Genomic DNA, 21,612 nt, shown 5'->3' with positions numbered 1-21,612 from the left:
TCCAGTGAAGGTAACCAAACTAGAATGACATGACAGAGGTGGAGAGAGATGGGGCTATTGGCTTATTAGTCTTACCTGAACCTTAACAGGGTGATGTTAAGCTGACATTCTGCATCTAAACAAGATCAGGGGGAAAAGAAAGCACGGAGATATCTACATGCATGTCGGAAGGGCATATCAATAGCTAGCAACCTTACAGGCATTTCATCCACCTACTCTCTCCGCTGTTAGGAGGCCTCTGGTCTGAGTGAAAACAAATGAAGTGGATAACAGAAAGGGAATGTGTGCAAGTTCTTGTTAGAAAAACAAGTACCAGACTACATTAATTGTATAATTGAAGTCCAAAGAGAACATGAAGGACTATATAAAGGGGTGTTCGTAATGTGAACAAGGAAATACTTTTGCTCCAATCAACTTTAACACTTTACTTGAAGGCAAATTTCCAAATTGGGGAACTTGAGAGCTCTCAAAATTCCATCCTAAATGGTCATTCTTTATGCATCAGGCATTGGTTATCATTAGACTATCTGACCAGAGCTACGCAAGCACACTGCAGCCAAATCTAAATGTCTTCAACTGGGATCCACCTTGAACACCATTCAGGCAAAATCTCTGGATAGCAGACAAGAACATGCAACTCATTCTCCCCCCCACCCCCACCCCCAGCCCCTGACCAATTTCAGCAATGACTGAACATGTGGGAAACAAAGTAGTTCACCCAACATCTGTGGATGGAATAGTAAAGCCAACATTTATTCCCAAAGGCCAGCCTGTTTTCATTGTCTCAACAGTATCGCATATGGCATCTCATATCACATCAAATAAAAAAAAAACTGTACCTTTCTCGTAAACACAGGGACTGGAGTACTAGATTTCCATAGGCCTCACTGAATATAAAGAGAGCCTGGGCGCTTGTGCTGGGATCAACAAATTTCTTTCTTGCTTCCACTGCAGTGAAAAGTTTCTCAGCAATCTGCTCTGGGAAGCCAATTAGTGAGTCAACATGTTGAATATTGTCAGCTATAAAAGCAAGCACCCCATCAAAAAGTGACTTGGGAGAGTAGCGAAGATTTCCTTCTTTTGTGTAAGTGAAGACAATGTGATCAGTCCGGTAAGTACTAGGCTTGTCCCCATCTTCAATGCACAGATTAACAGTGAACCCCTTTTGAAATAGTCGCACTGACTTGGATCTTCCACTGGTTACATTTAAGCTTGACGCTCCATTTAACAGACGCAGCCGACCCTGTTCACGCACATAAATAGGTCCAAATTCAAATGCAGGACTTATACTGGTGAGCAAAGACATTGGAAAGCAATCTGAAAAAATGAGAGATATTATTCTATTACAACCTGTATTTCCATATTTCCTTAAGATACAGAAGACCATTGAGTTAATGCGAGTTGTCAGTGGTCCTATCAGTTCCATTCCACAACTTATTTCACCTACAATTTGTTCTTTCACAGTTATGTCCAATGACAGCCCTTCACTCTCCTAGCAGACAAGTAACTCACCCATCATCACATCGTTGTAACATGGAAAGAAACTGCAGCACCTTGGGGAAACACATGTAATCACACAGAGAATGTTCTGTGCATAGTATTGCTCTTACTACACACAGAGCAATTGAGGGCAGAGTTAAGTCTATGCTGCTGGAGTGCAAGACATTTTCAAGTTTGATCTTGAAGCACAAAGAAATTGAACCCCAAAGTTCATGCTCAAAATTCAAGGCAAGCTTTTAAGAAATTATATCTTATCAATTTGATCCCATGTAGCTGAAACCTATTAGGAGTGGGGAATTGAGTGTCAGTCACCCAAAGTCAAGATATGATCAAGTTCCTCTCGTCTAACTATGCCACAGTGACACACACTAAATCTCTCTCTGCAATGCTTAATAAAAAAGCCTAGACCTGAGGTTTGGAGCCATGGAATGTCTCGTCTGTTCCCCTATCAAGTCACCTATCACTATTGCTCTGTCTTCCCTGCTGAACCTCAGATTCAGCCACAGTACCATTGACCTGGCTACGCTGCTGTGCCCCGATAGGTCACCCCTCCAGCAGTATCCAACGGAGTAAACATTACTGGGAGGAATGACCAAGGGCTGTCGCTTCCCTTTACCTCTCCTGATGGTTGTCCAGCTATGAGCAGCCCGTACCTTAGGTATGACGAGTTCACTAACATTTTTGTCTTTGGACAATTCTAACTATGTCCAGCTCCAGCTCCTTCAAATAGTCAGTCAGGCTGGGTGCACTTAGAGGCTTTATAAGACACTGGTGAGACCTCACTTGGGAGTATTGTGAGCAGTATTGGGCCCCTTATCTCAAAAAAGGTGTGCTGCCATTGGAGAGGGTTCAGAGGAGGTTCACAAGAATGATTCCAGGAATGAAAAGATTATCATATAAGGAGCATTTCATGGTTCTGGGCCTGTATTTGCTAGAATCTAGAAAACTGAGAAGCAATTCCACCAGCCGGAGGATGGTGGTGGTGGAGGGGAACTGGTCAGGTCTATTGTTAAGAAAGAAGCAGAGAGTTGGGGGAGGGGGAGGTGAAAACATGTTTGGTGGTAGGATCTCATTTGAAGAGATGCAGAGGCTTTTCAACGGTGGGTAAGAGTTCCTCTTTTCTGGAGATCTGGGGGTAGGGACGGGGGCAGCGGGAGGTGGAGGCTGGGACCGGGGGGAGCGGGAGGTGGGGACGGGGACGGGGGCAGCGGGAGGTGGAGATGGGAACGGGGGGGAGGGTTGAAGTTAGGACCCAAAGGCTAAAAGGTGCAGGAATATGGTAAATAAGGAAGGCGATAATAAAACGGTGCCAGATGGATGTTTTGTGGATTATGTATGCGAGTATAGTAGTAGCTAGATGAAGGAAGAGTGAGGAAGTCAGGAAAATGGGGCTGGAAACGGGTTATATAAAAAACAATTACAGTGGCGGTGGAGTAAAGCTTACCCAAAAATGGAAAATTCAGTGTTTATACCACGGAATTGTAGACTACGCCTTTAGCCACACCCTGGCAGTGGAGAAGGCCGAGAATCGACAGGTCAGCATGGGAACAGGGAGGGGGGTTGAAATTGGATCCAACTGGGAACACAGAACGGCCATTGTGGACGGAGCGATGGCGCCACTTCACAATCTGAAAGAAACTCCTGAAAAGATTCAATTTTTCCTCTTTAATTGCTCGCCTTGCAAACTACATTCAGGTGCATGCTTACTTTCAGGATATCCCAAGGCCAAGCGGCAACCACGACTCCTTCTGTTAACAGGGGTCCGGAACTATCAGTCTGCTGTCGGGACGGGCGGGCAGATTATTGGAAAGGACCGGAAGTGCATGGTTGTTGTGGTAACGGCGAGAGAGCGATGAGGCAGGACTTTGGTGTGGCGGATGCGGGGACGGAGCTGGTTTTAGCGACATCAGGTGATGAGAAACATCCGCCGAAGAACATTATCGATGGGTAAGAAGTGTACTTGTCGCCCTGGGAAGAGAAAACTGCGGGCAGCATCCAGGGTAAACTTCTGAACATCGAGTGACGACTCCATCAATCCAATCTGCTGCTCCCTTCTCCCCTTCACCGTCCCCGAAGCTGCACTTCGCTTGCTCTGCGTTACCTGATCGGATATGGCCATATTCTAACCAGAGTCTCTAGCATGTATCCTTAAAAACCATGCCAACGCCGGTCGATTTGCTTTGCTCCATGCAGGGTATTTTCAACTATGTTGAATTGCTATATCTATAATTTGATCTTGAATATCCTTGAAGTACTGCCTCTAGGAAAGAATCGAAGGGTAATCCCCAATTATATTTATAATCTCCTAGCAATTATTGCAAACAATAAAAAGTATGGTGTTTGGAATACCTACTATTTCTCATTTTACTTGCAGTAATACAGAAACGTTTTGGATTACAACAGGAATGTTCCCACAAGAATTCATCATACGTTTTCCCGAGGTTGTCCAAATAAATTGTGTAAAAATCCACTGTTACAATGGTAAGATCTTTATCTTAGAATCAGATTTATTATTACTGATCAATGTCGTTGAATGTTTTATGGCAGCATTGCAAGACATCAAAAATTACTATCAGTTACAATTTAAAAAAGTGGAACGGTTCAAAGGAGGAATAGTGAGGGACTGTTTATGGGTTTCTGGAGAATTCAGAAATCTGGTAACCGAGGGGAAGAAGCTGTTCCTAAATGTTGAGTGTGCGCCTTCAGGCTCCTGTACCTCCTCCCTGATAGTAGTAATGAGGAAAGGGCATGTCCCAGATGGCGAGGGTCCTTAATGATAAATGCTGACTTGTTGGAGTCATCCTTTTCCAGATAACCTTGATGATGGGGGCTTGTGTCTGTGATGGAGCTGGCTGAGTCTACAACTCTTATGTAGCCTCATTTGATCCTCAGAATCAGGTTTAATATTACTGGCATATGTTGTAAAGTTTGTTATTTTGTGGCAGCAGTATATTGCAATATATAATAATAACATAGATTACAATAAATATACATTTTAAAAAACTAATGAAGTAGCACAAGAGAGAGGGAGGTATTGAGGAAGCTTCATTGGTTTATTGTCCGTTCAGAAATCTGAAGGCAGAGGGGAAGAAGTTGTTTCTAAAACAATGAGTGCATGTCTTCAAGCTCCTGTACCACCTCCTTGATGTTAGCAATGAGAAGAGGGCATGTCCTGGCTGATGCTGATCCTTAATGATGGATGCTACCTTTTGAAGTTGTGCTGGATGCTCGGGAGGTTAATGAGAGGGAGGTACTTTTGAAGCTTCTTCACTTGTACTGAGATGATTATATTTAATGCTGAGCTGTAATCAGTAAACAGCAGCCCAACGTACCTATTGCTGTTGTCCACGTGGTTCAAAGCCAAGTGGAAGGTCAATGAGTTTGCATCCACTGTAGATCTGCCGTAGTGCCAGGCAAATTGCAATAGGTTCAGGTCCTTGCTCAGGCAGGAGGTAACTCTAGCCACCATGATCAACCTTTCAAAGCTCTTCATCACAGATTTTTCTGAAATCACAACCCTATGAGTAATTTGTCCTAAGCATGTGTGCTGTAGGTAATTTGTTTTGCACCTTGGCTACAGAGGAATGCTGTTTCATTTGGCTATATTTGTTTATGCTTGAATAATAATTGGACTTGAACTTGTCTGTTACCAGATGATATTTTTTGCAATGAAAAGACTATTTAACCCAAATTTCTACATGTGTGTGGTTTAGTTTAGTTGGAGAAAGCTTTTAACACATAGTCCTTAACTGAAAATTAACTTTCTTGTATTTTTCATTGTGAGTGGCAAGTAATTTCAGATCCTCCAGGATAACAAGTTTCAGTTTGATTTCCTATTCCAGTCCGCAGGCTTAGTATCGAGAAAAGTTCAGAAAAGGATCCTGTGGACTTTGAACCTTTAGCTAAAAGTGGTAAGGGCATTCAATAAACCTTTAAGTCATTAGGGTTATGAGAATAAATTGTTCTATCCAATTCACCTGGTAGGTTTCATCTTTTGGTGATTTATTTTGTCTAAATAGAACTTGAACATGCTGAGGAACAGCTTCAATTAGAAGAATTTGCTGTAAGTACTTTTTCAAGTTGCTGTATTGCTCAATATGGAATGATTATAGATCGAGAGTTCAACAGAGAAGAAAGGAGCTGTGTCAACCTCAGATAATTTCCCTTTAGGCACAACCATTCAGGTTACTATTGTGGCATGATATGAAATTATGGTGGTGGGGGAGTTGATTTGCATGCAAGAGAGAATAGATTACAGAGAAATAAGTTCAGAACATGACTGACAGGAATGAGCTGAATGACTTACATTTTACAAGAAAATATGAGAAGCTTATAATAAAAAGCTATAGCTCTCCCAGTGGTAGAAAGTGTAGTTTGAAGAATGCTGTACTGTGATGTTATTACTGAAATGTTACACTGTGTTGTAATAGCTGTTGAATGGTTCAGAACAATTTAAGCAAGGTCTACTGCTCACCAAGATGAGAAGTATATTAAAACAAAGATCCCAAAATCTAATAAATACAAATGACTCTTTCCCCCCGCCCCCCCAACTCAGAACTTTGTGGCTGTTTGAGTAATACTAGCTGAAAAATTGAGATACAGGGTAAAATAATAAAATACACTCTTGGAGAATATGAAGAAAGGTAAATAAACAAATGTATTTACATTTTATCTATCTCGTTTCTTGACATACACAGATAAAGTGGCTTTATTTTATCAAAATGTAATTTCCTCCCTCAGTAATACAGGGGTACGAGAGTTGAAATACAAAATATTTAATTGAAACATTGTTGTTACACTAATTTACAGGCTTGCTCTTAAAACCAATTTGGTTTTACTCTTATGAAAGGGTGGATTATGCTGTGCATCAGCATTCAGAATCTAGCTTCTTTTACAATTAGAGATGGTCAACTTTGAAATTTGTTTTTACCCCGAACATGAATTTTCTGGTATAGTTCAATAGCCTGTAACAGGAACTCCTGGCAGCTTGCACTAACTAGATTGTTGTTTCTTTTGTTGTACTAGTTATAACAAACTAACTGAACATAGAAAAGGGCTCATATGTAGTTTTCTGCACTTGACTTAAGCTACTGAAGCAGCATCTTATTTTAAAGTGAATTAAAGAAATCTTTTCTTTGCAGCTGGATGGAACAAGGGCAACACATCTACGATTTGTTATTAAATCAGCTTTTGACCATTTTGTATCAGTACACAAGGTGACAGTAGAAGGTACAGAGGAAGTCACTTAAGTCCAAAGAACACAACTGTTAACTTTGTAAAGGGGAAAGATTGAATTGTGAAGTCCAGGTTTGTTAAGAATGTAAATACCTTCTACTGTATTTTAATTGTTAATTGCTTATTCTTCTGAATAAACTTATTGCCTTTATTGGTCAATCTGAATGGTGCATTGAAACATTTTCAAACTGAAGATACTTTATTTCAAAATTGCTTAAACCCATCAGAGTGGATTGAAACAGCTTTATGATAATTTGGATATAACAACAAAATTTCACCCCTTTTAAATGATCTGTTAAATACATATATATGCAAAGTGTGTGTGGAGTAATTGTTTAATAGTTCAGAATAAAAAAACTTCATCCACAGATTTAAATGTTCTTAGCCATATTTCACAACATTAGACTGCAGCCTTAATTTTGGCAGCAATCTTCATAAATAACATAGCTAAAATCATTACACCTCTTGTGGCTGACATTCCAAATTCCTTAAATGCGAAGTGAAGCTGAATAATCGTTATGATTGGGTTTTTAAATTCTATAAATTTGAAAAATGGATGGAAAAGAAACAGGAAAATAAGATTTGTTAACATGAGAAATGGGTAAAATGCTAGAAGGATGAGATAATGGGCACTTAAAATATGAATGCAATTAGACAAAGTTGGCATGGATTTCTGGAAAGGAAATCATCTGACTAATGTACTAGATTACACTGCAAACTTGTTTAAAAATAAAAAGTAAAAATAGTGGAAAGCCAATGGATGTGCTGTACATTAATTTTCAGATCATTTTTGAAGGCAAAGGTTAGAATGTAAAATTAAAGAGCATAATTATTGGAATAATGGCATGATCAAAAATTGGTTGACAAATGTCACAATTGGAATAAAATGACTGGCAATAATAATTATAAATAGCACCATGATCAGTATCTGGGCCTTAGCTCCACAATATATCAATGATTTAGAGGAGGGACAAAATTGTGAATTGCAAAGAGGCTCGAGGTGATTTAGAGTTTGAACAAGTGCACAAAGAATTGGCAGATGCATGCAACATTCATAATTCTGAAGTTGTCCACTTTAGTTAAAGAGAAAATGGTGGTGAATTATGTGGTAAGAGGTAGCATTGGGGATGCAGGGATACAAATAAAATTCATTTTCAGGAATCTGTTTTTTTCATTTGTTAGTATTGTCAGATTGAATGTTTCAGAAAGCAGTAATTTATCAAGCATATCCCACCACCAGCTTTAACTGAAAATTTTCAGTTTAAACTTTTAGAAAATTAGTACAATTTATATTAAAACATAAAATCCAAAGTTACCTTTCCTCATTTTCAAACTATCATATCCCAGTCACAGCAATTCAAACTGAGAAAATTATCAAGATGGAAATGAAAACTATTCAGATGAATTTACAATTAGGCTTGATTATTTGAAAAAGTCAAAGAAACCTTTCTCAGTAGATTATACCAGTACTGAAAACTCTGCCAACACATGGTTTAACTTAGGTTTTGCAAAATTAATCGTACTTCTTCTGGTTTGTATCCTGAAGGTCCCATGTTGCCCTGAAATACATGTAAATATATGGTTATGAGAAATTAAGCACCATTACTGCCAAAGATTTGACAGTGTTTTGATCTGCTTTGTCTGATTCATACCTGTGACAAATCAATTTGTTTCACTCTTCTCCTCAGTAACATTTTATTCCATGATTACTGCTAGAAACACGTCTTTTCTGAGTCTGTAACCCTGAAATTCCATTTTATGACAAATTAATAGAAAATAATGGCAATTTAATGTGCTGGGTGGGGGGGGGTGGTGTTATTGGGGTTAAGGTTCCACTACCTATTAAATGCTCCTAATGGTTTGCATCCCAAATGGTCTCTGACAACTAAGTCCAGCTCCTGGCCTTCACGTGTGGCTTAGCTACGAAGCCGGGTGGAACAGTTTCTACTGGCAAGAGAAGTGGCAAAGGTGGGTTACTGGTGCCTTAAAACCAGTTGCTCTGGGCAGATAGGGCTCGTTACCCATGGTTAGCATCTCACCTAGAAGGAAAACCCTGATCTCAAACCACCTGTGTTGTGGCTATGCACACTCATGGGGAAGGCTTCGGGAGTAAACCCCAAAGAGAAATCTGAGGCTGGGGTCCCTATGTTGAGTTCAATACTGACTAGCAATTCCTGTGATGCAGCTGGTGTCAAGCTGTATCAGTTTCTGCTGTTCCTTTGGATTCATCAGCTGCAAAGAGAGGGGGAGCTGCTGCGTGGACAACAGCTTCCTCTCCATATTGTACTGTCCTGGCTTGTGTATCATGTAGACAGCTAGGATGCAACATCCATGGTCAGCCTTGACCAACAAAGACCTCACTCACTGTATATTCATTGTGTCAATAGCATTAACAAAATGCAAAAGCCAGTTATTCAAAAGGATTTTGGAACAGTATTTTGCTATTTGGTACAGTTTTCTTTATACTTGAGCAAGTTAATTCTACTGGTAAACTAGGATTGAAACATCAAAGCAACTTTTATTAGAAATACACATGTACAGAACCACATAACATAGGAGCAGAATTAGGCCATTGAGTCTGCTCCAGCATTCCATCTTGGCTGATTTATTATCCCTCTGAGCCCCATTCTTCTACCCTCTCCCTGTAACCTTTGATATCCTTACCAATCAAGAACCTATCAAACTCTGCTTTAAATATACAAAATGATTTGGCCTCCACAGCCATATAAAGCAATAAAATTCCAGTTTCACCACTCGGTGGCTGAAGAGCTTCCTCCTCATCTCTGTTCCAAAGGGACAATCTTCTATTCTGAGGCTGTGCCCTCTGGGTCCTAAAGTCCCCCAATATAAGATACATTCTCCCCAGTTCCACTCAATCTAGGCCTTTTAATATTCAATAGGTCTCAATGAGATCTTCCCCCCATCATTCTTTTAAAATCCAGTGAGTACAGTTCACCACAGTTTTTGACAATTTTATTTTTGGAAACCATTGACTTTATTTTCCCCTCACCTTTCTCATATTTTCACAATCTTCCCTTTTCAGTTTTTCATTCAATCACAAAAGACATGCACAAAATGTAAAATTCCATGTTTACATTTTCCCAATTTAGAAAGCTCAATTGTGAATTTACTCAACTGTGCTATTTCAGTCTTGCCAGCTTCTGGCACCATGCTAAGTCCAAAGACCATCCCTTACCTTGCTTACATCCTCCTCTAAATCAGAGAGAAAATACAATCAATTGAGAAGCAAAGGCACTTGGGAGTCCTTGTGCAGGATTCCCTAAAGGTTAATTTGCAGGTTGAGTCTGGTGAGCAAGCAAGTGGAATGTTAGCATTCATTTCAAGAGGACTAGAATATAAACGCAAAGATGAAGTGTTGAAGTTTTATAAAGCATTGATGAAGCCTCACTTGAAGTATTGTGAGCAGCTTTGGGCCCCTTTTCTTTGAAAGGATGTGCTGAAACTTGAGTTCAAAGGAGGTTCACAAAAAGGATTACAGGATCGAATGGCTTCTCAAACTAAGAGTGTCTGATGGCTGTGGGCCTGTATTCACTGGAATTCAGAAGAACGGGGTGGGTGGGGGGGGGGACCTCATTGAAACCTATCAAATAGTGGAAAGGCCTTGATAGACTGAATGTGGAGAGGATGTTCCCTATGGTGGGAAAGTCTTAAGACCAGGGAACACAACTGCAGAATAGAGGGGCATCCTTTTAGAATGGAGATGAGGAATTGCTTTAGCCAGAGGGGTGGTGAATCTGTGAAATTATTTGCCACAGGCTGCTGTAGAGGCCATCTTTATATATTTTTAAGGCAGAAGTTGATAGATTCTTAATTGCTCAGGGCACGAGGGGATATGTATGGGGAGAAGACTGGAGATAGGGTCCGAGAGGAAAATTGGATCAACCATGATGAAATGGCGGAGCAAACTCAATGGGCCAAATGGCCCAATTCTGCTACTATATCTTATGGCCTTATCAATTTTTTAAATTTAATTAATTTGTTTGCTTAGTAGGCCTTCCAGCCCTTTGAACCATGCCACCCAGCAATCCCCCAATTTAAACCTATCCCAATCATGGTACAATTTACAATGACCAATTACCCTACCAACTGGTACATTTTTGAACTGTGGGGGGAAACCATGTGGTATGGGGAGAACGTGCAAACTCCTTGCAAGCAGCAGTGGGAATGACGTGGATAAAAACCAGACTTTGTATGTTTGAAATTTATTTTCATTAGGGGCAGCAGAGTGGCTTATAGTTTAGTGCAACACTGTTATAGTGCCAGTGATATGGGTTCACTTCCTGCTGCTGTCTGCAAGGAGTTTGTACATTCTCCCCATGACCATATAGGTTTCCTCCCACAATCCAACGAAGTGTCCAATTAACCACCCAACTGGGTGTTACTGTGCAGTGTGGGTTGTTGGGCAGAAGGGCCTATTACTGTGCTGTATCTCTAAATAAATAATTTAGCTGATCCAGTATTAACCAACTCCCTCAGGAACAGGTAGGGTATGAATTAGAGTGCATTAGCCTTTGCATTGTACTTGGGTAAACAAAATGTCTGATAAAAGACTAGCAGTGAAGCTACTAATTTTGGATTAAGGATGGATTTAACATACAAAGTAACCCTTGAGTGTCAGGATATTCAGTTACCTTGTAAATGATTTTGCCATTGAGCACCACGTATAGTCTCTCTGGCAGGGCTCCATATTTAGCACAAGTCATATTATCCATAGAGTCAACTACCATTGGACAGCGAGGCTCCTCTTTTAGCAAGATCTTTGCTGCACTGATACGATCATTTAATGTTTGATGTTTTTTAATATCCACATTGTTCTTGAATGCCCAGCCATCTGAAACGAGTAATAAAATTAAGCAATCAATATAAAGGACCTCACAAAAATTGTCATTTTTGTTTGGAGATAAAAACAGAGAATGATTTATAATGAAACATTTGCGAAGGGGCTAAATAAATGATTGAAAAGCCACGGGTATTATTAAGTAAGGTAAAAGATAAAACAGGCAGTAATAATAGTAAGATGACAAAAAACTTGGTTTTACATTTCCACCAGTTATAGATTTCACTCACATCTCTAAGAAAGATAGTTGTGGTTACAAATCATTTTAATACTTGGGCTAAAATACAACAGCCATACCTCAGCAGTGTCCCCAGCCCAACCATCTTCAACAGCTTCACTTATGATCTCCTTTCTATGAGATGGTTAGTGGAGATGATTGCTAGAAATTGTACAGTATTCAATTCCATTTACAACTTCAGTAAATAAAGTAGTTAAGATCTGCATGCAGCAAGACCCGGACAACGTGCAGGTATGAGTTGATAAGTAGCATGTAACAGTCACACCACAAAAGTGCCAAGCAATCACCATCTCCATTTGAGAGAATTGTCACTATTGCAGGGTTCCACACCATCAACCTTCAAGGGAGACTGACTAAAAACTTAGTTTTTAAATAAATTGTGTGGCTCAAGGAGCAACTCAAAGACAGGGGATTGGAGATGCCAAAGCTTTTAAACATCTGCAAGGCCCAAGTCAAAAGAGCAATGAAATATCTTACCTCCTTTGATGCAAGCTCAGTATTATACAGGACAAAGCTAACTACTTAGCTGACATACCTCTGGTACCAAAATAGCAGTACAGTGCTATCTAAAAAAATATTCTGCAGTTATTTGCCTAATCTCACCTGAAAGCAGCTCCAAAACATATTACCTCTACCACTAAGCTTGACAAGAGTAGCAAGCATATGATCACACCACCTGCAGGTTCCCCTTTAGGTCACACATATCCTACCTTGGAAGTATATTTTTAAAAATGTCATTTTCAATATGCCAGAAACCCATGATCACTAGAATGGCTGGTTCAGGAAGCTGAATAATCTTGCTGACAAGTGTTTGTGTTTTCACTTTAACATTAAAATTATGTACAACTTATGTTGTCTGAATCTACATGTCTATGATGCTGCTGCAAGCTTTTCAGTGTTCTCGTACCTCACCATACTTGTGCATAGGACAACAAACTTGACTTGACCTCCACCTTCCCAAGAGTAATTGGTGAGCATGGATAAGCAGCTTTGTGCATACCGAAGATACAGCTTTAAACTGGTATGCAAGAGTAGCAAAACACAAGAAAGGCTGTCTTTCTCTGGGAATCTATTCATACCTGTAGCATGTGCTTCTTCAATGTAGACAATCAGAAAATCAGCCACAGATTTGAAGTCTTTGACAAGTTTTTTGAACTCATTAAATTGGAAAAGAAATGGGGGTCAGGAGCAACTTCCAAAATTCAACACTAGTGGTCGATTATCTAGGGGGAGAAAGTAAATTATTTAAAATAAAGCTCTGGACATACAATTTATAAATGTTACCTGTCAAAGAAGATCACATTGGATGGATAATATGAAAATAATGCATGATAAGACCATAACCAAAGAACTCAGAAAGGTATTTTGCATTTTTCAGAGATTCAGAACAATTGGGAAATACAACTGAAAGAAAAAAGTATTTATTCATCTTATACACAATGAATTACTTTGCTCTTTCACAGTTGGCGCACAAGTTATGAAAGAATAGGGCATACAGAAAACAATCAAGGTTGTGGAGAATGCAACTGAAAGTGGGATTAATTGGACAGTTTTTAAGGTGATATATTTTAAAGCATCAATTTAGAGACGAGAAAGTCTGCAGATTCTGAAAATCCGAGCAACACACAAAATGCTGGAGGAACTCAGCAGGCCAGGCAGCATCTACAGAAAAAAAAGCACAATTGACAAGACTGGGGGAAAAAGTTTATTAGATTTGAAAGATGGGGAAGGGGAGAGAGAAGCGCCAGGCCATAGGTGAAACCTGGAGGGGGAGGGATGAAGCAAAGAGCTGGGGAGTTGATTGGTGAAAGAGAAGACGCTAGAAGAAAAAAAAGGTGGGGGGGGGGAAGAGACAATGGGCGGGCAAGGAGATAACATGCGAGGGCAAAAAAAGGCGATGGCAAATTGTGAAGGGGCGGGGAAGAAGAGGCATTACTGGAAATTTGAAAAATCGGTAGTCATGCCACCAGGTTGGAGGCTACCCTAACGGAATTCAAGGTTTTGCTCCTCCAACCCAAGTCTGGCCTTATCCTGACAGTAGAGGAGGCCCTGGATGGACATATGGGAATGGGTAGTGGAATTAAAATGAGTGGCCACTGGGAGATCCTGCTTGTTCTGGCGGACGGAGCGTAGATGCTTGGCGAAGCAGTCTCCCAATCTACGTCGGATCTCACTGCTATACAAGAGGTTACACCGGGAGCATCGAACACAGTAAATGACCCCTACAGACTCACAGATGAAGTGTTGCCTCACCTGGAAGGACTATTTGAGGTCCTGAATGGTAGTGCGGGAGGAAGTGTAGGGACAGGTGTAGCACTTGTTCCGCTTGCAAGGGTAAGTGCCAGTGGGGAGGGACGAATGGATAAAGAGTTGCGCAGGGAGCCATCTCGGCGGAAAGCAGAAAGTGAACGTGTGGGGGTGGGAAGGAGGAGGGAAAGATGGAGGAGGCGGTAGTTCCGGAGAATTATGTGCTGGACGCGGAGGCTGGTGGGGTGGTAGGTGAGGACAAGAAGAGCCCTATCCCTGGTAGGGTGGCGGGAGGATGAGAAAAGAGCAGACGTGCGCTAAATGGAAGAGATATGGAATCATAAATCGAAATTGACCCTAAGTATAAAGATATATAATCAGGCATGAGGAAAATTGCTAAAATAATAATTTCTCCAAAGCAAATCACTAAGGAATTTAAGTTATTGTAACAACCACATGCAATTACCCCAGACCTGGGTAACATACAAAAATGGAGATTTGTGCCCACAGAGTATTTACTGGAGATTGTTGCTACATATTTTATGGGCCAATTCAACCTCCATGTAATAAAAACAGCATTGGCCCAAGGAGGAATCTTAAGAACAACGTTAATCTTATTTAAACTTAAAGCCTTTTTATATAATCTAACACGACAAAGTAACAGAACCTGTTCCAGTTTTAAGTGAAGATACTACCGCCATCCTTAGCTCTTCCCATTTATTTGTTCTCCTTCAACCCTGTAATCGTCCAAAATATACAATGTTTCCAATTCTTAATTCAATCGCTCAAAAACATTGATGGATCTGTCTTCAGCTGCCTAAACTCTGGAACTACCACTTTGAAATTCTCCCTCACTTTCTTGCTCCAAGACATTCTCTGCAACTAAATGCTAATGTGGCTGCCTGAGATTTCGTTTGATCTTGCTCATTTTTAGCGCCTGAAAGGCACTCGAAATACAAGTTTTTGTTTTTAAAAAATATAGAGCATGCTCCATTGCTCAAAGCTAGCGAAATGCAGCTTGGTTATAGCTACTGTATTCTATAGAGGGAGGAATTACTCAAGACAGCGGTTCGGCAGTGAAGAACAGGACTTTGTTACATAAAGACACGTTGAGTAAGGCTTTTATTTTGATAAATCCGATAAAGAGAAAAGTCGAACATGAAATGGCGCACCACTTGGTGGAGCCCTGTTGGACAACAAAAGCCTTAAAGTAATTTTCCTTTCTTAAAACCAATGCCCCAAATTACGTTTTTTTTTGTTTGTCCCATTGAAACGCTTTTAAACGTTTGTCTACATATAAACGAGCTGTTATTAGAAAGTTCAGCTTCATGTGTTTGACTTTTGGCCACCAACAAGATACAGTTTAGTTTTACGTGTTGTCTGCCTGCCCTTGGGTGTTTCGAATCCAAGCCTACAGTCAGAATATGCTTTCAATAAAGAATTACGTAACATTTAAAATACATATTACAGAGATCAAATGCACTTGTTGAACTCTCAAAAATACATTACTGTTTTCTCAAGCCTTTAATTATGTATAACTGATACAAACCCTTCGAGAAATCAAGCAGTCGATGTTCTTTGTTGTCGAAGTCAATAACTCGTGTATTGGGAGCAAAGACGCCCTCGAAGGCTTCATCTCCAATATTTGTCAATAGATTTTGGACCACTGTTTTCACAGTGTTGAAACTGAAAAATGTTGGACCCCAGTCTTCGTAATTGAATTTTGGATTTTGAGTCATGGATGTTTTCAACCCAAATTTCAGCATCACCTTCCTCACGGTTTCAGGAAAGAGAAGCATCATAAATTTACCAATTAATGCTTGCAAACAAAAAAATATTAGCAAGCCCAAACACTTGGCGTACACAACTAATTTCCTCATATCTGCACAGAGCTAGCTGCGCCAGCGAACAGAAAAAGCTATGAGAGCCGGTATTTTGACCTTGGCTGGGCGGAAGCATTTAAAGAGATTTCAAAATCTAAATCAATGTATTGAAGATCAACGAAAAAATAGTAGAATATACGACTTCATTATAAGTAAGTTTTAAAAAGTAGAGCCCAAAAAACCCCAGCTATTTTGTATTTTGCACTTTGGCACGGTGCAGGAGTATTGTCCAGGTGTAGAAGTGGTGAATTATTTGTCGGCATATTAAAGTCTGTGAGGAGTGATTTGAGTGACACTGCCTTTAAGAAGGAGTTGACGCTGACGCGTCACTGCGGCCTAAACTAAGCTCAAATCCGACCTGTACTGCATGGTGGCTGGACCTACTTCGGCTCGGCCCCTGGATTCCGAGCTAACGTAAGGCAGCGAATACAAATACGGTCGTTGTCAGGAGGGGACTGTGTGCGAACTTCTACCCGCGGTGAGGGAGGCCTGTCTCCATGGCAAAGGAAAGGGGTGGGGGTTGTTAGTGTCACCATCGTAGTTCTCTTCCCCTTGAACTAAATACTTTTATGTAAATATTGGGAATCGGTAGCAATCTCTACCATTCCTCATCCATCAGTCATTCAGCCCCACAGCTGTTTTGCTAGTACTGCTGACGTATTACTTTATCTGAATCCTGGACTATCAGATTGACAGACTATTTGATCACAACAGTAAAAGGCATCACAGTCGAACTGGAACTGACCATCGTAAAACGCCCCACTCAATTTGCAGCATGGATTATGGATCACGGAACCAAGCCATTTACCTTCCTCATAATTGGAGGTGCCATTTTACTGAAGGACTCCTTTTCTGTCCAGCACCTGCAACCTTTTTTTGATCTGTTTGTCACATACTTGATCATCATTGCTGATACCGAAAATTGTCTGCATTAAGTGGTGTGGATAACTCTAGGACGTTTAATTAATCTACTATCTTATCCATTGTTGCAGTAATGCATGAATTCTTTAGCTCGTGTGCTATATAAGCCCAGAATCTTAACATTTAATCATACGTGCCTTTTATTATCAATTTATGCTACGGTTAATTTTAACATTAACTTTTATGATATTCCCTTTGATTATAAAATAACCTGTACTGTACATGCACTGTAAGTAACTAGATTTTGTTAAGGTGAAGTTTCATCAAGGCCTCCTCTCTCACAAAGCTGATACGTCGTTTGTTAATGTTGCAGAAACTAAAGATCTGTTCATAAGTTGATAGTTCTGACAATCACGTAAATGGCAGCTGCAGATGATTTGCAGTTCCGAGGTAATTTAATTAAAGATTTTTTTTAATGCAGAGATGCTTGTTTTAATCACAGTAGCTCTTGAATTCATCAATACCTTAAACTATTAATTTGTTTCAATTGTCTCTTTCTGACAAGTTCTGCCTTTGTTCTGTTAATTTTGAAATATTTTTGAAACAATTTATTAACATCTGATTCTCTGAACAACATTTATCAATCTTGATATGCTGATTATATCTTTGACGTGTTTGTACGTTTTTCATGTGACCCAGTAGGTTTCCTCCTGGTTCTTTGCTTTTCTCTCACATATCCCAGTACTTTTTGCCCAAACTCCTATCCCACAAAAACACATAAACACCTATCCCTCCTAAACACATATCCCAAACTCTTTTTTGCAGTTTCTTGTAGTGTACTGTAACATAATATTTAATAGGCAAATTATAAGTAATTCAAATAATGAAATTGTTTAGCTTGTTGATAAATGCACAGATGAATTGAAGCCCTTTGATGAAGCTAGTTTATGCCTCTTTAGACAGAATCAGAATTAGTTTTAATATCACTGACATATGTCGTGAAGTTTGTTTTGCAGCAGCAGAACAGTGCAATACCTTAAAAATACTATAAATTATTTTGAAACATAAAAAACCTACAGCACAATACATGCCCTTCAGCCAAATATGTACTTACATTGGAAATTACCTAGGATTACCCATAGCCCATACAATGGGTAAGATATTAAAAATTAAATAAGTAATGCAAAAATAGTGAGGCAGTGTTCATGAATTGGCTCATTGCCATTCAGAAATCTATTATCATCCATTCTCAGAACTATGGTAGAATAAATAAGAAGTAATTTGTTAATGCCTATCACAATTATTTTTGTATTGTCCCTGGCCCATTTTATTAATTTAGTGATGAATTTAGCGCAGTCAGTTTGCAACAATAATGACTATTTGTAGAGCTTTAATGTAAATAAATTTTCCAGTAACGTTAAGATTATTCAGATGGTATATAATACTTTGATATTCTTTCATTCATCTGTGTTTTAATGTAGAGTTTGATGACGCTACAAACCTTTTGGCAGCAAATCCTGATGCTACAACAATAAGCATCACGGATCCTAATGATAAGCCTAAAAATCAGAGAGGTCCATCAGATGAACTGGGAAAAGATGAAGATGATGATTTGGAGAATGAAGACTCTGACAAGGCAGAGGTGAGTAATTTTGTAGTAGTAATTGAACAACAAGTTCAATATCTGTTATGTTCCCCCGAAATATATAATTACTTTAATAGTGCAAAATTTTAAAAAATGGGTTGAAAAGAATATTGTCAAATAACTTCATTTTTATCATTATTAATCAACTTCAGTACACCTTAAAATTAAAACTTTCCATAAAATTTCTTATTGGAAATGCATCTAGTTGTGTTTAAATTTGTGTTATTCACTTAGTTTACCTTTTCATTACTTTCTTGGCATCCTTTTTTGTATTGTTACACCACAAGTGAATGTGGTTCTTATTCTATATAATATAGGCAAATTAATATAGGCAAAAGAGTGGATTATAATATTGGTTGCTTTTAAATGAAAATTTAATTGAGTTGCATCATCCCTGTTATGTAGCAACTTCGCTATTTCTTAATGAATTTTCTTACCTCTATTTTGTAAAGCAAAACTATCCACATTTAGAATATTGATGATAAAGTTTTGTGGTTAATATTTGTTGTTTTTTTTAGTTGCTTGCAGGACAAAAGAAAAGTGCTCCTTTTTGGACTTTTGAATATTATCAAACATTTTTTGATGTTGACACCTTCCAGGTAGGGATGGGTTTAATTTTCTTTACCATCTTTGATTCATATATAATAATGAAACAGCAAGACTTAATGATATTTTCTTACCTTGTCTCCATCTTGTCATTCTGGGTATCGATTTACATCATGTTTTGATTGTGGCTAATACCAATTTACTAGTATTGATGCACACAACCCCTTCTTCCCAAATGACTATTCCTTTTGTGTAACCATAACAGTGAATGGCAACAGAATTCTGCACAATCACAGAGCCTGATCTTGTTTTATCTCTTGTAGGCATACATTAATGTTCAAATAATCAATGATTAGGTAAAGTAATCCAAACCTGTTTGTTTTTCCAAGCTTGCACAAGCTACTATATTCAAATTTGTATCCCAGTTGCCTTTGTGCATGAAGTCATCTATCTCAGCAGTTACCCGGGATTTTTTTTTGAACTTGCTAAGAAATTAATTAGGAAGTTGAAAATTCTGACATAGAACAATAATTAAATGAATGTAAACTCAAATTTTTCCTTTCTGCATTGTAGGTATTGGATAGAATAAAAGGTTCCCTTTTACCACTTCCCGGAAAAAACTTTGTAAGGTTATATATCCGCAGTAATCCAGATCTGTATGGTAAGAATATGTTTTATTATAGTTATCTTAAAAGCAAAGAACCCTTAGGGTTAGGGTCCTTTTTTTCCTCCCTTTCATATTACACTCAGCAGCCACTTTTTTTAGGTATTTCCTGTACCTATTAAAGTGGCCACACAGTGTGTGTTCTGCTGCCTTCTGCTACTGTAACCCATCCACTTCAAAGTTCGACATGTGCATTTAGAAATGCTGTTTTGCATACCATTGTTGTAACATGTGGTTACTTGAGTTACTGTCAGCTTGAAATGTCTGGCCATTCTCCTCTGACCTCTCTCATTAACAAAGTGTTTTAGCAAAAGAGAGGGCATACAAGAAAGCCGGAGCTAGTGGGAAGTTAGAGGATTGGGGAGCTTTTAAAAACTTGCAGAACAAAACTAAGAAGGTAATTCGGAAGGAAAGGATGAATTATGAGAGGAAGCTAGTGACTAATATCAAAGAAGATACTAAAAGCTTTTTTAAGTATATTTTTAGTGTGTATATATATTAAAATTTATTTAGTATTTTTTTTAGTAGATCTAAGTATATCTTTTTTAAGGTAAAGAGAGTCAAGGGTAGATTTAGGACCAATACAAAATGACGCTGGAATATTGTAATGAGAGATGCAGAGACGGCAGAGGAACAGAATGCATATTTTGCATGAGTCTTCCCAGTGGAAGATGTCTGAAGTATATCAGACATTCAAGAATGTCAGGGGAATGAAGTTTGTGCAGTGAAAATAACGACTGAGAAGGTGCTCAGGAAGCTTAATGGTCTGAGGATGGATGAATCTCCTGGAGTTGATGGAATACACCCTCGGGTTCTGAAGGAGATAGCTGGAGAAATTGTGGAGACATCAATGATGATCTTTCAAGAATTGATAGTTTCTGGCATTGTACTGGATGACTGGAAAATTGCAAATATTACTCTGCTATTTAAGAAGGGTGGGAGGCAGCAGAAAGGAAACTATAGACCTGTTAGCCCGATGTCAGTGGTTGGGAAGTTGTTGGAATCGATTGTTAGGGATGAGATTACAGGACACCTGGAGGCACATGATAAGATAGGCCAAAGCCAGCATGGTTTCCTGAAAGGAAAATCCTGCCTGACTAACTTTGCAATTCTTTGAGGAAATTACAATCAAGGTAGATTAAAGAGATGCAATAAATATGGTGTACTTGGATTTTCAGAAGGCCTTTGACAAGGTGCCACACATGAGGCTGCTTAGCAAGATAAGCACCCATGGAATTACAGAAGTTAATAGCGTGGGTGGAGCATTGACTGGTCGGCAGAAAACAGAGAGTGAGAATAAAGGGTTCCTATTCTGGTTGGTTGTTGGTTACTAATGAAGTTCCACAGTTGTCTGTGTTGGGACCGCTGCTTTTTATAATGTGTTTCAATGATCTGGACTATAGGATTAATGGATTTGTGGATAAATTTGCCAATGATACAAAGATAGACAATAGACAGTAGGTGCAGGAGTAGGCCATTCGGCCCTTCTAGCTAGCACTGCCATTCACTGTGATCATGGCTGATCATACACAATCAGTACCCCGTTTCTGCTCTCTCTCCATATCCCTTGACCCTGCTGCCTATAAGAGCTCTATCTAACTCTCTCTTGAAAGCATCCAGAGACTTGGCCTCCACTGCCTTCTGGGGCAGAGCATTCCACATATCCGCCACTCTCTGGGGGAGAAAGTTTTTCCGCATCTCTGTTCTAAATGGTCTACCCCTTATTCTTAAACTGTGGCCTCTAGTTCTGGACTCACCCATCAGAGGGAACATGCTTCCTGCCTCCAGCGTGTCCAATCCCTTAATAATCTTATATGTTCCAATCGGATCCCCTCTCACCCTTCTAAATTCCAGTGTATACAAGCCCAGTCACTCCCTTAATAGCAAGAATGTCCTTCCTCAAATTTGGAGACCAAAACTGCACACAATACTCCA

General features: G+C 39.3%; 4 protein-coding genes across 8 annotated transcripts in view; 2 read left to right on the top strand and 2 right to left on the bottom strand.

Moving 5' to 3' along the window:
- Positions 1-3,304, bottom strand: part of lrrc42 (leucine rich repeat containing 42) — a 29,791-nt gene extending 26,487 nt beyond the window's left edge. The window contains exons 1-2 of one of the 2 annotated variants that reach the window (XM_059984596.1): positions 3,208-3,304; positions 840-1,317 (exon numbers count right to left, since the gene is read on the bottom strand). In XM_059984596.1, coding sequence (XP_059840579.1) covers positions 840-1,306 — 467 coding nt within the window. In that variant the 5' untranslated portion in view covers positions 1,307-1,317; positions 3,208-3,304. Of the gene's footprint in view, positions 1-839; positions 1,318-2,944; positions 3,078-3,207 lie in introns of those variants that run through there. The other variant, XM_059984595.1, reaches the window with a different exon arrangement.
- On the top strand, positions 3,200-6,900 carry hspb11 (heat shock protein, alpha-crystallin-related, b11). The gene is made up of 5 exons (XM_059984605.1): positions 3,200-3,447; positions 3,875-3,981; positions 5,343-5,411; positions 5,520-5,563; positions 6,642-6,900. Exons 1-5 carry the CDS (start codon positions 3,200-3,202, stop codon positions 6,747-6,749), a joined length of 576 nt encoding a protein of 191 aa, XP_059840588.1. The 3' UTR covers positions 6,750-6,900.
- A 139-nt stretch (positions 6,901-7,039) lies between these two features.
- On the bottom strand, positions 7,040-16,170 carry dio1 (iodothyronine deiodinase 1). Its single transcript, XM_059984602.1, has 4 exons — positions 15,628-16,170; positions 12,911-13,054; positions 11,388-11,587; positions 7,040-8,294 (listed from the first exon to the last, which is right to left on the bottom strand). Exons 1-4 carry the CDS (start codon positions 15,956-15,958, stop codon positions 8,229-8,231), a joined length of 741 nt encoding a protein of 246 aa, XP_059840585.1. The 5' UTR covers positions 15,959-16,170; the 3' UTR covers positions 7,040-8,228.
- The window catches only part of yipf1 (Yip1 domain family, member 1), a 36,811-nt gene continuing 29,302 nt past the window's right edge, over positions 14,104-21,612 (top strand). Inside the window, exons 1-6 of one of the 4 annotated variants that reach the window (XM_059984600.1) lie at positions 16,268-16,375; positions 16,676-16,786; positions 17,196-17,272; positions 18,304-18,464; positions 18,986-19,066; positions 19,587-19,674. In XM_059984600.1, the coding sequence (XP_059840583.1) occupies positions 17,242-17,272; positions 18,304-18,464; positions 18,986-19,066; positions 19,587-19,674 (361 nt within the window). In that variant the 5' untranslated portion in view covers positions 16,268-16,375; positions 16,676-16,786; positions 17,196-17,241. Of the gene's footprint in view, positions 14,166-16,240; positions 16,440-16,675; positions 16,787-17,195; positions 17,273-18,303; positions 18,465-18,985; positions 19,067-19,586; positions 19,675-21,612 lie in introns of those variants that run through there. The other 3 variants (XM_059984601.1, XM_059984598.1, XM_059984599.1) reach the window with 3 other exon arrangements.

The sequence above is a fragment of the Hypanus sabinus genome, chromosome 11 (genome assembly GCF_030144855.1).
Source record: "Hypanus sabinus isolate sHypSab1 chromosome 11, sHypSab1.hap1, whole genome shotgun sequence".
NCBI lineage: Eukaryota > Metazoa > Chordata > Chondrichthyes > Myliobatiformes > Dasyatidae > Hypanus > Hypanus sabinus.
Note: the sequence above shows the minus strand (reverse complement) of the source record. Positions and strands in the feature narration are given on the sequence as shown.

Excerpts from the sequence above, each read along its gene's own strand:
- hspb11 (XM_059984605.1), top strand. The coding sequence starts at position 3,200 with ATGCTTACTTTCAGGATATCCCAAGGCCAAGCGGCAACCACGACTCCT. Across the intron at positions 3,982-5,342 it reads AAAAATCCACTGTTACAATG|TCCGCAGGCTTAGTATCGAG; the intron begins GTAAGATCTTTA and ends TTCCTATTCCAG. Across the intron at positions 5,564-6,641 it reads TTCAATTAGAAGAATTTGCT|CTGGATGGAACAAGGGCAAC; the intron begins GTAAGTACTTTT and ends TTTTCTTTGCAG.